The 18,440-nt window shown below is 39.2% G+C and overlaps 1 protein-coding gene across 1 annotated transcript in view; it reads right to left on the bottom strand.

Moving 5' to 3' along the window:
• STK3 (serine/threonine kinase 3) overlaps positions 1-18,440 on the bottom strand; it is a 118,766-nt gene that overhangs the window by 45,702 nt on the left and 54,624 nt on the right. Inside the window, exons 9-10 of the mRNA XM_088533611.1 lie at positions 8,711-8,903; positions 943-1,118 (exon numbers count right to left, since the gene is read on the bottom strand). Of these exons, the coding sequence (XP_088389737.1) occupies positions 943-1,118; positions 8,711-8,903 (369 nt within the window). The remainder of the gene's footprint in view (positions 1-942; positions 1,119-8,710; positions 8,904-18,440) is intronic.

Genomic DNA, 18,440 nt, shown 5'->3' with positions numbered 1-18,440 from the left:
GCTTAAATTTAAGAGTCAGCTTTATTTAGAAATGCAGTAAGTGAAAACTGGAAAAAAAAAAACCCACACCTACAGCTGTCACCTAAAATTAAACACAATGTTTTTCTCCAAACCCCAAGTGTACTTTCAAAAGTTGTCACATGATCCTGTTTAGCCATTGCACTGCAGTGATGAATGTCTTTTAGGTCTAACATAAAATAAGTTATTTCATTCAAAAATGTTAAAAATTTACCAAAGTGAGAGCCCAGGTTTAACTACCTACAAGTCTTTAAACACAGCGACTTTTTATTGCACTTCATTAAAAACATTTTAAATTGTTTATCGATTTAAATAAATAACGTAGGAACATTTTCTTTTTGCCTCTATTATTATTTGCAGGTGATTTGTAGGTGATAAGAAATAAATTATACGAACTATGCAGGAGACAAAAGAAATTTTAAAATAGATTGACTGATGTTAGATATAATAATTCTGTGCAGAAAGAGGTGCGCTCTTGGAACAGTATCAACAAACCAGCTAATGCAAAACAGTAAATGATCTTAATCTCCCAAGGAGAGTGACTAAATGTCTCTATCCAGTTTAAAATGAGCATTATCTCAATGAGATATTCCCCCAGTGTAACAGTATTTCAGGTCTATAAAAATTTTAAAACCCTTAACAGAACTGAATCAAATTCTGAAGTCATAACAACACGGAAATTACTAAGAACCAAGAATACTTTATACCTAAAAAATGCAGTAACAAAGAAGCATGTTTTTAATGTCACATATTTATCTATGCACTTACTTGCAGCCAGTACCTGACCTTAACATGAAAAACCTGGATGGCATTCCAGAAGGTCTACTTATTTTAATTGTATTAACAGAATTATAGAGAAGGATCAACTATTTTTGGCACAAACACATAAACTTCCTGCAAGAAAAACATTAAGAATGTACTTACGAAATCGAAGTCTCCATCTTGAGGGACTTTCCAGTTATCAGGGAAAACATTTTTGGATATGTGGTAAGGTTCATGCATGTTCTGATTACAGTTTTCAGGGCTTTTATTCTTGGAATCTTGTTTGTCAAAGTAGTCCATGAAAGAAGGTCTTTGTACTTGCGGTGAAGTAGCATTTCCTTAGTTGAAAGAAAAAAAGAAGTTAAGACTCTTTAAAAATGAAAGATAACTGAGCTATAAAATAAACTCCATTTATTAATTCGATAAACACCATTCATTAATTCATTGCCCTAATTTTCTTGGATTTTACAGAAACTGTTTGCCCCCTGAGGATCTCTGGCATAAAAGCTCATAGCCAAGGAATGATATTTTTGTAGCAAGACACAATGTGGGGAAATGTTCGCGACATTTCAGAGTTGCATACACAAATCACATTAGGAGTTACTTCATGGGATATCTATTTGTTGTTATGGAAACTGAACAACACAAGATGCTAAGCAGCCCTTTGGGTGCTGAATGCCCTTAACTTTAAGGCCTGGTCCACAAGCACTACTAGGAAAGCAATCAAGTTGCATCAGTTTCAAAGGTGTGATTTAGAGATTATTAAAAAAATGCAGAAAAACAACTACCCGAATTGTGTCTAGACGCTGCTTAATCAAATTCATTGCCAAATGAGGATTCTCAGCATATTAGAGGATCACACGCTACAGATGGCTGCAAAGTGCCCTATCTCCATGCTGTAGAAACCCTGTGAGATATTTTGTCATCAACTACACAGCTGCAAGAGTTTTATGAAACACAAACCAAGACACAGTGTGAACTCCCTTTTTCTGTTTCTTGAAAGTAACTAACACCAAAAATAAATCCACAACCCAAAATAACTGAAACTTACTTTCGTTTGTCGCATTTCCATGTGATTTAACTATTAAACAGAGCAACAAATAAAAACTAAAGAATACGTTAGCAGTGCTACGCAAGTTACCTCAGATTTCTGCAGAGAATTATGACCCATGAAACAGGTATTTGCTCACAAAGCCAAAAAAAAGGAAGAGAAATATGAAATACATTTCTACTAATAAAATATGGAATAGGATGAGAAATGCAAATAAGCAAGCTAAAAACCCCTACATGTAGAAATATACCTAAGTATAAGCATTATGAAAGAATTAAGAAATTTTGAGCTATTTATTTTTAAAAATAGAAAAAGGAAAGACACTGGAAATACCTTTCTGAAGTTGTGTTTAACATGTGATCACTATGACTTACTGATTTTTGCCTCTGACTTTAAATTTGCTTTACCAGTTCAGTGACATCTTTTAATTTCATCTCTTATTTTATCATCTTTTCCTATGGTAACTCATTCCATCCATCTTCCTAGATTTTTTTTTCTTTCCAATTTCTGCACTGCCATCTTTTGTAACATGATCTTTTTTCAATTCTTTTCTTTCTCTTTCTGTTCTAGTAGGATTTCTTTGGGGATGTTTTTTAAAACGTATTCTACTGTTTTGCTTACGTTCTCGACACAAGTCCTTTCGGCACTTGACTATTTGCTCCTCCTCAATTCCATGATGATTCCTTCATCCAATCTGCCATGTTTTCACACACACCTCCTCCTCCCAAAATGTTTATCCACTTTTTCCCTCTTAGTTGTTGCCATATTCTTGCGTAATCCCAAATTGCAGTCCACTCTATTCACTATCTTTTAACTGACAACTATGTACCATACAAAAGCATCCAGTGCGCTAAACTGAAGTTTGAAGCAAGGAGGTCCCACAGCAGATGCCTCCTCTGCAGAACGCCCCAAACCTGCCGCCACCAAACTCAGGATTTCTGGAACGATGATTCTTAATCTCTAGAGCATAGAGCAGAGGAAGGGACTGGGGAGAAATGGCAGGGATGACAAATAGCTAGAGAAATAAGCACTAGAAGAATGAAAATAAGAATATAGAGTTTGGCAAAGCCTTTACTTCAAAATCATCCCCAAAAAAGTGGTAGTATAGAGAAGACAATGAAAAAACAGGATACAGTATGTTCTTAATCACAGGTTTTTATTACTTGTTACATGATGTGCTGATTGCTTCCCCCAGAGAGTGAAACTACTTGTTCCAGGCGGTAGGACACCACGCTGCTCGCCTTTCACTATCAATTATTTTCCTCCTGCAGAGATTACTGTGCTTACCTTTCACCCTTGCAAAGCAAACATGCATAGAACATGCATGAGGAAGAGCAGTGGCTCCACTGGAAACACTCAAGTACCGTAACATGGTCCATTACAGCTACGACAGGCTCTTTCCACACATGCCAGTACAAACACACACACACAGAGAAATACCTAAAACAATGAAAGGACTTGGGGTGTTGGGAGGGTTTGTTTTTCCAAAGTAAACTAAATAAAAATCCTTATCCTTACAGACAAACAAATACAAAAAGGAATACATTTTGATCTCTAGTTAACTTAACATGAGCATATTAAGTTAATGCTTCATGAAAAATAACAAGATACCTACTAATTTAAAAGCAGGTAACACAGGCTTCCCATTGCCCTCAGAAGGCTCCTACCTCCTTTTTTCCATTGTCTTTCCAGAAGACTTAGGCTCCTGAAACCACAATAAACTAAGTGCTATTTTTGACTTTTTTTTGCTAAATGAAGATCCTGGAAGTTAAAAGCATGATATACAAAGAAGTTTTTAAGGATAACCAATTCATTCTAATGTACCTAGTAAGTTACTTCCTATTTGTTCTACATTACCTATATCCCACGGTTTGTTTTGTGACAGTTGAACATATCAGCGTCCCAGACCTCCAAGACTCTTTCCTGCATTTTTTGAAGATGGTTGCAATATTTTGCTTTCAAAGAAAGTCCAAAAAAAAAAAAAAAAGGTCTCCATGACTTTTCAAAGACTGTAAGTAGCCTGACATCAGCAATCTCTCAGCACACACCTTTTAAGCACAGAGGCCCAGGAGACCTTGGCAGTGAGGACAGGAGGAAAACAGCCATTCAGTAGCTTGGCCTTATCTGTGTCCCATTCACCATTTCTAAATTCCATCCCTCCAGCCACAGCCTCTCCTTGCTCTCAGGAGCTCAGTCACAAACGCACTGCTTAGCCCCACCAATCTCCTGATGAGATTATTTTTTCCTCGGGATTGGGCTGAACCATTCTTGAGCTTTAAAGACACTTGGGATTGCTTCCCGAGCTCTTCTGTCCTTTGGAGCTGCCTTCCAAGCAATTTCAGCTACCAGCAAGTAACCTCTATAAGCAAAAACTTGCATCCCTGATTTCCAGCATCTGTATCTAGCTACCATTCTCAATTCCATCGCATCTTTAACTCCTCTTTTTCATGGTCACTAGGGTCAAGGCTGTCACCAATCTTCACATCTCCAACCCTTCTTCCTTGCTTCTGAATAGTGGGTCCAGCTGCATGTTCCCTGTCTTTGTCCCACACAGTTCTGTATCAAGACATTATGTCTCACATCCTCCAGAAGTCTCCTGGGTTTCTTGCACCCGGCTGTGGTACCCTCGAGCAGAGGCCAGGGAGGCCCCTCCGTGTCACACTGATCCCAGCGGACACCGTGGCTCCGGCTGCACGCAGGGCTCCAGCTCCTCCTGCTCGTTTCTCAAGTCGTGGGCGTTTGTGTTCATGCATTTGAAATGGCCTCCTCTGCCACTGCTGCATCGTTCCAGAAACCTCTCTTACTCCTGCCAGCTTGGTCCATTTGTATTCCACTTCCAATCACCATTTCTTTGTTTTTATAATATAGCATATAATAGAGCATACGTAGTTTAAAGACATTTTATGAATAAAGATATTTGCTCCTTTAAATGTTCCTTTGCTTCCTAAGAATGAGCCTTGTAAAATGGGCTTACCAATGGCTTACTAATTCTTGTGCTATTTTCCCACTTTCTGGAGAAAAGAAAAAAAGAGCTAATAACATTACCACTGCAAACCCATTAGCCTTTTCCAGATGAGTTATACTTTATTCCCACTTTCTGTGAAGCAAAAGAAAAACCCACGTCAAGCAGGCGCTTTGGCAACTGCACTTGAACCAGAATTATCAACATGGCCACTCCTCCAATTTGTTGAAGATATTACTAGCAGTGGCATAAACAAACAGCTTCAGCACAGGCCACAGGAGAGTGTTTGAGGACTGGAATGGGCTTGGAGAATACCTAATATATCTCCTTATATACATACAATAAAAAGCCCTACATATATACAGCATATGGTATCAAGCAAACTGTCCTAACATGGATGCAGTAAGTTTAACCAACTATATTAAAAAATATCAATGCCCAGGCTACAGTACTGCTGAAATCAGCAGATAACTAAATTTCCTTGCCATGTTCCTAGAAATTCTTTATTTTCCCATTCAAGCTCTGACCATCTAACTGCCAGAGAGTGTAGACATTATTAAGAAATGCTTTAAGCAGGAGAAATATCCACAATCCAAAGAGTCAGGATCTGAGTCTTTGTTAGACAATTAGAGAAGCATAGAAGAAATAATTATAGAAATACTATCTGAATTAGATTGTCAAGCAATTTCAAAAACCTTTTGAGTGAGCATTTGGGAAACCAACTAGGAAGAGCTAACAGAGCTACAGGAAAACAATCTCCTGCCTCACTAACTGCTTAATGTTCTATTACTACAGTAATGCGCTGCTGACATCACTTGAATGGACTTGCAGAAAACAGTGAAATTCCACAATACAGGATGTACAGAAACCTGTATCAGCAGACAATATTCTGAAGAATTCAGTGGATTGTTACAACTGACTCCTAAAATAACCCTATGATATTTCCTGGCAGCCAAGCCCGGCGGGAAGGCCTGGGAATCCTTCCCTGCATTGCTCTGGGCTAGATGGCACTGCTGCACAAAAGGCAGTTGGAGCAGCTCTACAAATGCAGTATCTTTTCTGTGAGTCCCACTCCATCCCCAATCTCCTAAACTAAGCTTTGTTTTTCCCTACTTCTTGTACTTTTTTTTCTTTTCTGCTTTTAGGTGCATACTCCAACAGTCTCTGCTTATGAGCACATACAGAGACACTAAACAAGAAAGCATAATGCTTATTGCTAGGCTGTATATTGTATGTTAGGGTAGAATGACAGGTCTCTTTTTGTTCCAAATCCCAATTTTATTTGGGCACATTTCCCCATTTGTGGAAAAAAAAATACATATATGTTTTTAATTATTTTCTGTCATGGTTCCCAGAGGCCTCTGAGCATGGGCACTTATAAATAAAAACTTATTATTGTTTCTTATTTTGTCCTTGAGGAGAGAAACAAAAGGCGCAGGAAAACAAAACGTGAAACTAAACACAAGAGCAATTAGAAGGAGTTTTTCATAAATATGTTGCGTTTCTCGGAGGGAAACAAAATCCCTCTTCCCTAGTCAACTAGGTTTATTTCTCCAAGTTGCTGGCTTGCAGTGTTCTCTTACTCACACGTACCAAGAGCACTTTTAAGCTACCTGTTCTGATTGATTCCAGTCAAACGAAGCAAGCACTTAGAAAGCTCCAGCGTGTCTATCAAGGGACTTTGGAAGATGCAGCCTGGCTCTGAGATGCTGCATCTTGCTCCAGCACAAAGCAGGGCAGTAACAGCACTCGCATGCCTGTGTCTGGCAACAAAGCTCAAGAAAAGAAAGATGGAAAGAAGGGCTGCTCAGACAGCGGGCAGAAAGGTACTCAGAGGCATAAAGCCCAGCTCCGGACAAGAGAGTCCCTGGGAGTTAATTGATATCTTCACCTAAACACTCAGGTGCACCCAAGAACCCTCATACTCTGGCTCCTGTTTACACAAGTATTGCCACTTGAGTTAACCCAAATTTAATTCCTCCCTTTGACTTCAAGTTGCTTTTTTTCCCCACTTCAGGAAAAAATAAGACACCTGCTGCTGCTCCTGTTTTAGCCAGTAATTCATGAAGCACAGACCAGAAGATGACCAGCTCAGGTGGGTACAATTTATATTTGCTCTCAGAGAGATGAATTATTAGTCTTTAATGTGAAGCACACAATAAAGCTTTCACTGATGCTACAGGTGTAAAGGCAGGGAAGAAACCTGCTGTTCCAAAGATTATATTCTTTTATTTCATAAAGGAGAGAGGAGAATTAAGAATCCTACAGATTAAAGACCAAGGTGTGGAAAGGTGGTTCCTCTTCTCACCACCTAACTACTGTTGCTCTTGGAATCAATTTAGAATAGGAAATAATCTCCAGAAACATGTGAGACAAACAAAACACAGGTAAGAGACTGCAAGGCACCCCTAACGACACTACATGGGTTTGTATGGCATATTAATAGATATTTCCTCTCGGGGCACATATAAACTACATGGATGGCCAGTCAGCCTTAAGCAATCTGAAAGGGTGCATATAAGCTGTACAAAAGCCTCACTTACTACCACAGTAACTGCTCTACCACCTTCTCTTCTTCAGATTTGCTTCCAGTATCTTTGTGTCTTTGCATCACTAGTTATTTCCTTAATATGTTGAGCTTAGATCAAGTTTATTTTTGATAAGTCTATTAGCTTCACAGATTAATACATAAATATTCTATTTCAGCATGAAAACAAACCATGTGCCGAGTGGGAGGTGACCATGCAATCAAACCAACCGCTCAAACACTGTGTGTTTTATTTTACAGTTGGAGACACTAAAGAAGACAAAAAAAAAAAAAAAAAAAAAAAACAACTCCTCCCTTCCTCCCAATCTGCTGTACATTAAGGCCCAAATAAAACACACTCCTGACTTGTGCCTCCAACTAATCTCGTGCAAGTCACGTCAGGAATATGAGTGCAAACAGAAAAGCCACATTCCACCTACTATAAAACATTTTACAGAGTTAGCTATTTAGTAACAAATTTCAATTCTTGAGATGTTAGTTTTACTTTGGGGGGTGTGGGAAACTCTCTTTGCAGAATTTCTTTTCCCCCTTAAGTTAGGTAAGTTATTTAAATACCTGGAATTAAAAATTGTGCCTCCAAAACAAGCATGTAGAGCTAGAATTAGATTTACTTAATGATGCTACCCATTCAAACAAATAATTCTTCTATTCAGTGTGACTAATTCTGTAGTTGTTTTATTATAAGAATAATAAATTACGTGCCTACATTCTTATGTAGGCACATAAATATTATAGATTGCTTGTATTTCACCAGTGCAATTTATAATTTTATACTGTAAGAACACTCATCAATTTTCTCTTTAACAAATAACCATTCAAATGCTGATGACAATACAGATGTTTTACTTTGGCTTCAATAATCTTTTGACCATTGCATTAAATCAAGCACTATTGAATTACGTTCCACAAGTATGTTCTAATAATAATAAAACTAATAACTGGTAAAAGAAAAATCTGCTAACTGATTATAAAGTTATAAAACACTTTGTCAGCAAGATGTGTACTATCACTAAACCCATGGGGAGCCCTGAGGAGTTCACAGGAACACATACACAGAAACAGCAGCACAATGACTGCAGTGCAGTTTAGCTCTAAGGAATACATGCACGACAGGAGGCAAAAAGCGAGAGACAAAAGAACAGCAGGGAGAATTCAAAAAAAGTCTAAAATTAGACGTCTAGAGTTTTATCACAGGACCAATCTCCTACTCCTATCACCTTTTTCTCTAACAACCACAGAGAGCACTTGGGGAGATAAACACATTCCCTTCCCTAGACTTGCCACTTAACGGACCCCGATGACAACGTTCTTAGGCAGCATAAGGCAACAGATGACATTATTCAACAGAAAAGGGAAATTAACAACATACTTTTCATGGTCCCATCTTCTTCTTCATCATCATCACTATTTATCACCATGGTCCCCAGGTCTGACTCTAACATAGTGCTGTTGTGTTCAATCATTGTCTGAGCACCTTCACTCATCGTGCTTGTGGCCCTCATGGTACCAGCACTCTCTGAGCTGGTCTTCACCATGGTGTGAGAGTCCAGCTCATCTTCATCCTACAAAAGAAATATTTATCAGAACTTAGCAAAGCATTTTAAAGAATAAAGCTATGATGCAAACATTTAAATGTTTATTCATTAATTTTGCATCTTTACATGACCTACTTGTACTGTTGACTTCCAGGATTTAACCAGTAAAATATCTAGATATTGGTAGAAATGCAAAAATAAGCAAATATTTGTCTCTCCCACACAGGCATGGTGGGCTGGATTTACCAGAAAAGCAGCCATTTCTCTCCCCACTCCATCCACTAGCCACGCTACGTGGCTGCAGTCACAACACAAGAGCAATCCCCACCTCTGCTCTGCGGCGGCACTGAGCTTCCAAGGTCTCATTGACCATCAGGACCCACTAGGCCTAGGAGAAATCCAACACCAGAACCTGGCTGCGCACGGAGCAACGTGGCTCTTTTGTAAGAGACCATCACTGAGCACTTGTCTTGGCCAGGGTCTTGCACATCAGATGAAACACAGCAAACAGATGACACAAGTCACACAGCTAAATTCAGGTGTTAGACGAATCCTCTGCAATAGTTTTGAAAGTCTATCTCAAAGTCAACTTGTTTTAACTCATTTGCTTTAAAACCTGCTGTCATAAGGGCGAGGACAAGCACTTACTGCAGAGGAAATCTTGCAGAGCACAAGCAGTTAGTGGGAGGAAAGGGGGGAGCCAGTTTCATAGGGAGAACAATAGCATGTGGAATCAGTGACAGCTGCACGCCATGAATGCAGGGAGCAGTTTGTGAATTAGCATCCAGTTGAATCCAGTTTATGAATTCCGCATGGAATACAAAAATTTGAAAACATTAGCAAATCCTACTCTTTTCTGAAGTCAGATTTATAGTAGTTGCACAACATCATAACAACTTGAGGCAGGCATTAGGTACTCTACACATTTTCTACCTGGGCAAAAATCAACACACACACCCAAAAAAGCCCTCCTTTTTTATAAAAGAAATAAGACCCATCAGTGTAGGCACTCAGTTTCACACGTCTAAATTTTAAATACAAATGCTGCCGTGGGTGATTTTATAATCTTCCTAGATGGGACTCGAAAAGGAGAGTTATCCAAGCAGGCATTTCCTCGTCCACGTCACAACATCACTTGTGTGCAGATACAATGAATCTCACCCCTGACGAGCAAGATATTCTCACTACACAGCTCGGTGTGAAGAGCTATCACAAAAACGTTGGTTTGGTATTTGCTAACTATGAACCACAAGCCTGTTGCTATATGTAACATTAAGTTTCCATTTTACCCACTACAATATTTCCCTTCCCGTTCCAAAACTTTACATTGTTTCACATATTTTCTGTTTTTAACCACAGAGAGACCAGTCAGCAACAGGGGGACGATCTACAGGTCTGGCACTTTTGTTTCCTAGAGAACTAATTCCTTCCTCTTAGTCCGACAAAAGCTTCATTTTTTTGGACCTCTAATATATGCTGCAAGAACAAGCCACATAGCACGAGTGCCTATTGCACTGAGGCTGCTGCAAGCACAGATAAGGAGCTGGAGGCAGCAATATCAACACACCAGCTCCTGGAAACCAGCCACCGCACCGCTGAGGCACGGAGGCAGAGCTGGTCTCGACTCGCACCGCGTGCCTAACAGCCACAAAACATGATGTACTCACACTCACCTACGGACCTAAACCTAGGATTGCGATTTCAGGCCTTAAACGAATCAGTCTCCAGGTACAAATTGTAACAGTGTAAAAGCCCTTCGCTTGCTTTCTTCCTGATTTTTTTTTCTTGAGCTGCATTATAGGAAGTATTTTTAATACCTGCTCTGAAAAAGAATGATACTCCCAAAGATTCAGCGCTGCAGCTGTATTCGTAAGGACTGTGCCAGGATATAATAAGACATATTTTAGTAGTGCTCCTCCTGGTGGCAAGGTGAGATTTTTTTTTTTTTTTTTTACTTTTTTTTCCCCCGCCCCCCCCTAACATTCTTGCTCCTCGTGTTTTCCACAAGTTTGCCCCTTTTTGACAAGGGTGCTTCAAAAGTAAAGTCTTCTCACTCAGACTCGTCCTTCCAGGTTGTATTTGAAGTGCAACAGAACCATTCAGTAGTTGCCTGGTACTGCAACACAGCACAAAGTCACGGGGCGCTGCTGTTTCCACCAAATTCTTCAAGTGAAGTTCCTCTAAGAAACAGGCAAATCTGAGTTTCAGACCCAGTGACATTTGATTTATCCATCTAACTGCTACTGATATCAGTGTGTTGCACATAAAGTCCTAAACTTATTACAACTGAAATCAGAGATGATATAAATGTTTTCCTGAACTTCTAGAACTATTACAAAAGCGAACATGAAAAAGTAATAACTTTATCCATATGAACAAATATGAATTGGAATCATTAAAAGCCATTTTAATATCTTCCAAATCATTTGGAATATTGGTATGTTTTAGATCATGTTCCAAATCTGTATGTGGATTTTTCCGAGGTACAGCATTTCATTTTCCAGCCCAAGAACAACTGGGAATCTTTATTTTACTGCTGTTAGTGGCACACAGAGCAATTGTTATCTAGGACCCAGGAGACTGCCGGTCACAAAATAACAGACATAACAGCTATGCCGAAATGGGAAGTACACAATACTGTGTCAAATAAAATTTCTCTAGACTGGGAATGATGCACTGAGAGATAGCAAGATGCAGCTTTTTCAGTGGCCGTGTATGCTGTAAAAATTATTGGTTTTGTGGATTAAACAGGTTGTGTGCTTCCAGAAGCATCGTGGCAGTGTTCTTCTCAAATATGAGATTTGGCTAGTAAGCCAGGAGACAATACAGAATCTGAACAAATCATTTAGATCAACTGATTTTTTTTATGAAGTTATATAAGTACATGTTTATATAACAAATGAAAGTCATTCCTCAGTACAAATTACGATTTGAACTTTATTGTTCATAAATATTTTTGTAGAACTTCTGATCTGTCATTAAAAAAATGTAAACTCACTGATTAAATAAAAACAAACACAATATCAATTTTAGCCAGGAAAAAAAAATATAAGGTAGAACAGCCGAAGTGTCATGTTCCCATATTGTTTATGCAAACAGATCCAAAAATCAAGTAACGAAAACAGCCGGCTACGGCACCGCACTGCCTGCCATTCTCGTGTGTAGGTCAATAAACATCAAATTCGTATCTGACTGGGGTTTCTTTGCGTACAGAGGGGCAGGGGCAGCGAGCGAGGGCCCACGCGGGCCGGCTTCTCCTGACGTGCTACAGCAGCACCAGCAAGAGAAGCTCCGAAGCTGGGCAGAACCCTGTCGATACCCCGCGACCGCGTTCGACTGATGCTTTGCCCCTCCGTGTCTACCCACGTCAAGACAAAAAGACTTTATTATCAAACAAACGCTTGAAGTATGAAAATGTGTTCAGGGAGACAGCAGGCTCAAAAAGACTTCTAGGGAAACCATGTGCTAGACTATGCAATATGCTCATTCTATAAAAGATATCATCATTGCAGATAAAAAAAAAAAAAGATTTACAGTTTTTCTTGCATATGATATGTAAGCTACATGACATGCAACCGAAGGCTCTGCAGCAGTACAGACTTAAGGATTTTTCTGTTGCACTTTTAACTTTCGAGGGAGCAAAAAGGAAGCGGTGAAGATGAACGCAAAGAGGAGGGGAAGCGAACACTGCCGCGCCGCGAGACCGCGGCCTGCGCGCCGCGGGGCCGCCAGAGGGCGCCAAAGACAGCGAGGCGGCCGCGGCGCCGCGCGCGGATTGACGCGCTGCAAAACCCTGCGGAAGGATTTGATTTAGCGCTGACACCTCCGCGCTGCGGGCACAGCCACCTTACTGCAGGGGCTCCGTGGCGGGGAGCGAACCCGCCGCAGAGCTTGGGCGGCTCCACGGGTGTTTTCCAAACTTCGTGACACCCACGGAGCCCGGCTGCAGCGGGGACGCGGCTTCACTTGGGCATCCGGGTTCAAACCTATCAGCAAAACGTGTCAAAACGAAACTCGCAGCATACGCTAAAAAGCCCTAGAATTTAGTGGCTCTGTACACACCGTATGGAAGGCATAAAGGGGTGCATTTAAGCATTAAAAAGCTGAATTTCTCTGCACTTTCAGCTGATGTATGATGATGTACTGCTTTAACCTTCCTGGCACACGCTCCTCACTCTAAACTGCTGTGGGCTTTACCTATATGCTCTTAAAAAAAAGTCATTTATACCCCTTGGCTATTTTTTGCTGAATGAGCTGATCTTCATTTAGTTCTTATCTAACATAAGGGATGCTGCAGTCAGCCAGTTTAATTAGCTCTCATTAAATTAGAGGGAAAACGCTATGAAAACACAAAGTTTTAGCACTGTATTTGTCATGCAATATATATACATATATATGTATATATATGTAATATAAATGTAAATTAATATCCTTGAGAAAATTAATGCTTGGTGGATCAGATTTTAAATACAGAATAACTTAATTCCTTTAAAATCATTGATATAAACATTATAAAAATATAAAGGAATATTACCACCAATTTGCTAAATCTCAAGAGCCTGAAGCCAACTCCTCATAATTAACACACAATTACCCAGAGGAACTTCTGTATGAATAAATAAGCACAAAGATAGACAGCTATCAATTCTGCATTCCTAAGGGAAACAAGACGGGTGACTGAAGCAGCGATTACTTGTTTGAATGCTCTAAAATAATTAAGCATTCCTCACGTAATAGAGGCATCTGAATGTAAAAGAAAACATACAGAAAGCGCTGCTTGTTAGCTATTCACTTAAAGATCCCCAGAAATAAATATTTAGACATGTTTCTTGAGAGCTGCCAGGCAACGAGTTACTTTACATTCCCATAATACAGCTGCCCAAGCTCAGAATCAAATTCACATCACACTTCAAAAAACGCACGAGAGAAGAGCCGGGTCATGTTTAGTATTGCTTAAACTAACATTTAAACTTTGATATTGGGATTAACCTTCTGTAGAATACACCACTTGCAATTTTTGCTTAATTAAAAAAATCTGTACAATTACTTCAGCACCTATCAAAACATGTCAGTTTGTCAAAATGTATTCGCATCGCACAAGCAGCTCTCGTAACAGGCATAAAATCAATCTGGAGAGCACTATTTATAATGACATTATGTATCTCTCTGGAAGAATACAAACATAAAGACACGTATTTAACACAGCCATTTAAGTTACATGCAGAGAATGAAGTTCTGAGGAGCAAGAGATATTTACATTTTGAAAACAAAAACTTCTTGTGCTGTAAAGTGATCACAAAGCGGTGTAAATGAAAAATATAAATCAGTTTTAGGGATCTGATTCCTCCTCACTTGAGGAAAACCAGACTGAACACGTCCTGAGAATGTAGTACGTAACTAGGAAATTTTTGCATCTGATTTAATGATGTAAAAGACATCCGCTACTTTCCATTCCAGTTGTCATTATATGAGTCCCTTATACCCTAGTGCCCCTTACAGGATCTATACAACTCTAACTGACTGCTAATAACAGAGAAAGAATACTCGACATATTTTGCAGGGTTTTTTTTTCCTTGTTGCAGTGACATTTTAGACATTATACAATTTATTAATTTTGATAACCGCCAAAATTAGTGGCTACTGTCAAAGATGAAATGCAATACCTCCATGGAATCCTATTCAAATCAGCTTTGGAAGTACTGACTAGCATGAAAAATCATATTTCTCCTAGTACATCATATAAAAGTGCTTAAACTTCCAATCAATATCAGTATGCATGTATAGACACACATAACAGGAATTTTTAATATTGTTAGTGTTAAACCTGGTTTGCCAATATAGGAATCTTATACTTACACTTAATATCTTTCTTCCTGAAAGATCCCAAAACGGCACGTATACAACTGCTCAAGCTTCACATAGGAAGTTCTTCAGTTTTTACATCAATAAATGGAAGTCACAGACAGATGAACTCAAGCCATCCTCTTTCAACAGTCTATAAACCCTGCTCACTGTGCAGGACAGACCCTCCATGTTAACAGGCTCCTACTTTACACAAAAGTAAAACTTGCTTTTCTTCCAGGTGTTATTTGAACATGCTTATCTCTGGGCCTTAGCACAGCAGCACTTCCAAGGTACTATGTGCTGGCTGGTTGTAACTTTCCAATCCAACAGAGACACTGGTTACGTACATAGAATCACAAAATCCTTAAGGTTGGGAGGGACCTCTAGAGATCATCTAGTCCAACCCCTGCTCCAGCAGGGACACCCAGAGCACGTGGCACAGGGTGGCATCCAGACGGGTTTGAAGATCTCCAGAGAAGGAGATTCCACAACCTCCCTGGGCAGCCTGTGCCAGGGCTCTGTCACCCTCACTGTCAAAAACTTTTTCCTTAAGTTCCTGCAGAGCTTCTGGTGCTTCAGCCTGACATAACCTGACAGCATCCAGTATTCCAAAATTGCTCTGTAATTTTAATTTTAAAACAATAAGACCATATGAAAACTTCGAGAACTAAAAAGGCACACACCTCTGAATAGCATTAAAAAAAAATAGAAAAATGTCATAAATCAAAATCTTTGATAGACAGGAATAGGACAAAAAATACCAAAAGATTAGGTAAAAGATATAAAAGATATAACTTTTCTAAAAGTTTAGCTATTCAATATAAACATTACAGCAAGGACACCTGGACCTACTAACATGAGCTATCCTCTCATTACAAGACATTTTTGCAATAGATGGTGGCTAATAGTCTTAAACTGAGGGACTTAAGTGAACAAAAAAGTAGGCACAAAAACTCTTCAGCTTAATTGGCCCCCGAGGAATAATGAAATTTATTTCTCCATCATCAGGAAAAAGACATATAAACTGACAACTGCATTTCCACTTTTCCCTTTCATCTGTTCTGCCTACCAGTGTCTTCTTATCATCTTGGCACATAGATCTTTCTCTGGATCTGGAGTTTCCAAGCTCTAACAGAAGACTTATTCCTTCCCACTACCGACACTTGTGACACATGCTAACTTTATTTATTTTTTTTTTAAGATGCATTTTCTATACTATGAACAATGCTGGCCTTTGCTGCACAGTTAACATCAGTCACACTACCATGGCATTACTAAAACACTAACTCCAGCTACATTAACTCCTCTGAGTTACTGTAACTTCAAATGTACAGAAGCCTGCAGCAAATATTAGGTAACATGATTTACCTTAGCTCACGATGAATCTGACCAAGGGCTATTTATGATATTCCTAGCTTGCTGCTGGGTCTTTCTCACAGCAAATAAATGAGAAGTTTTAAGGATTATCATTTCTGTGTTTTGCTCTCCAAAGAAGGGCAGTTACATAAGCTGTTAAGTAGAGTTAGAATAAGTAGTTTAGGCAATTACTTCCACTAGTGGGATGAGGTATGTACCCACATGAACTCTTGTATTTTTTTCTACTGTAAAAACAGTTTGATAATTTGAACTAATCATTTTTGCACTTTGTATTCAAACTACCTTCAGCATCCATTTAATCCCAAACTTTGTTAAGTTTACTTTGCAGTAAAACGGACCCACAGAAACAACCAGCTTATCTGGCTGAGGAAGAAACTAAGCGTGTTACCTCAAAAATTCAACTCTTAAGTGCTTTATTATGTCTTATGCATTTAAATGCAATGTATTATGCACTCAGTATCCAGGATCCACCCCTCAGCATCCCTTACAAATGTCACATATTAACTTTAGTCAGTCAGTTATAGCCAGTAAGTCAGCATCATAGTAGAGGAGCAGGTGTACAAGAGAACAAACCACAATGTAGTGTGCCGCACAAAACAATTCCATCAACTCTGAGGATACTATAGAGCATAACATGCCCTTTTTTAGACTTTCAGACTTTAGACTTTTTTTTTTAAGACTTTTTTGAAATCATTCTGAAGATTTTGTATCAGTAAAAAGGGCTTTTCCTAAAAAGTACACCCTCGAAATGTCCATAGTGCTGACTCCCTCATTCACTCTCATTCCCTCTTGCCTGTCATCTTCAAGACTCATCCAGTGATCACTCCACTCCAGGTAATACCACTGCAAAGGTTCATTCTTCAAACTTCTCCACAGATTCATCAGGATAAAGTCACACCTTGCACTCTATTTTTCTACTAACCTCCTTTTCCCAAATGTAAGCTGACAAGTTCAACTCACAAGCTCCCTTCATGGACTTCCCCCATTCCACCACATCTCATGCAGCATCGAGGATTCAAACCCAAACTCAAACTAGCCCCTTCACTTGTTCACATGGCAAGTTTTCAAATCCTTCTACTCTTTTCTCAGGTCGTGTGCTACCATTGCTAGGCCCTCTGCAAAATCATTGCTATTTTCCTTTAAATCTCCTGTACGTCATGATTATGAAAAATATTGGCAAGATGCTAATGCCAGCACTTCCCATACCAACTAATTTTATCGCTGTCTGTGCCTCACTGCCATCCAAGCTGCTTCTCTCCTTTTTGTTTAACACCAATTTCTTTCAGCTACCTTCTGGTTCTGGGTTTGTTCCTGCTCATGCACCAATATATGACCACAGCCCCTAGAGATTATAATAAGATAAACAAAAAGTAATAGACTTAAGTAATAAGACTTAACATTTCCATGGGCTATAAAATGACTGCAATTCCTTTCAATGAACAAGTTCTACTACTCTCTCAGCTCTGATAATCTGAGATATTTCTGTTATTTTAGATTCTGAGGCCTCAATCTTTTTACAGATAATAAAAAACAAGGTCTTGCTGTCTTTTTAAAACTAGCACCTGACTCAACCATACAAGTAAACAGTAAGACTCTTACACAAGTACACAAATAACTGTTTCCTGCCTGGACTCTGCACTTGAGTCTCTTTTATACTAAACAGTGAATAGAATAGACTAGAGACCATCCGCATTTATTTGAGGAGTCTTCATTTCTGCTTTTTGTATCCACATAGAAAATATGAAAATCTGCTCAATGCCTCTTCTGTTAGAGCAGACAGAAGCTGGGTCCCACTCTTGCACACAGTATGGGAGGCACAGCACATACTGGGCTGGCCTGACTTAGTCCCTGCCTAGTCACCTGACTCCTCATTGGAATCTCAGACTGTGCAATTAAGCGTCATCCTAACTCCAGGCTCACACATAAAAGACCAACAACCAAACATCTGAGGTCTGTAATTTAGAAGGCAAAGCATGATAGTAAAAGATGTTAAGCTTTGATATCTATTGTAAATCAGTCTTTTCAGAGGTCAGATATTCAATATATTAAGTAACATCAATTCTGCATGACAAGTCATGTATCTCCACCATGGCAGCACTTCCTAATGCTAGAAGTAATACCAACCTGCCCTGCTTATTTTATTGCCAAATAAGAAAATGTTATCCAGAGTAAGCTAACTTTATAAGCAATCAATACTCTTAGAACAGAGAAATATCCTGCAAACAAGAGACCATCTGTTAGGATCCTAAATACTCTATATACTAACACAATATTTGCCTGGAAGCTATTCCCATACGTATTAGCTAGCCTTAGATGATCCACCGAACAGAAATTCTATAATTT

Source organism: Tinamus guttatus, unplaced genomic scaffold (assembly GCF_059628265.1).
Source record: "Tinamus guttatus ecotype Peru unplaced genomic scaffold, ASM5962826v1 Tinamus_guttatus_pri_ptg000510l, whole genome shotgun sequence".
Taxonomy (NCBI): domain Eukaryota; kingdom Metazoa; phylum Chordata; class Aves; order Tinamiformes; family Tinamidae; genus Tinamus; species Tinamus guttatus.
Note: the sequence above shows the minus strand (reverse complement) of the source record. Positions and strands in the feature narration are given on the sequence as shown.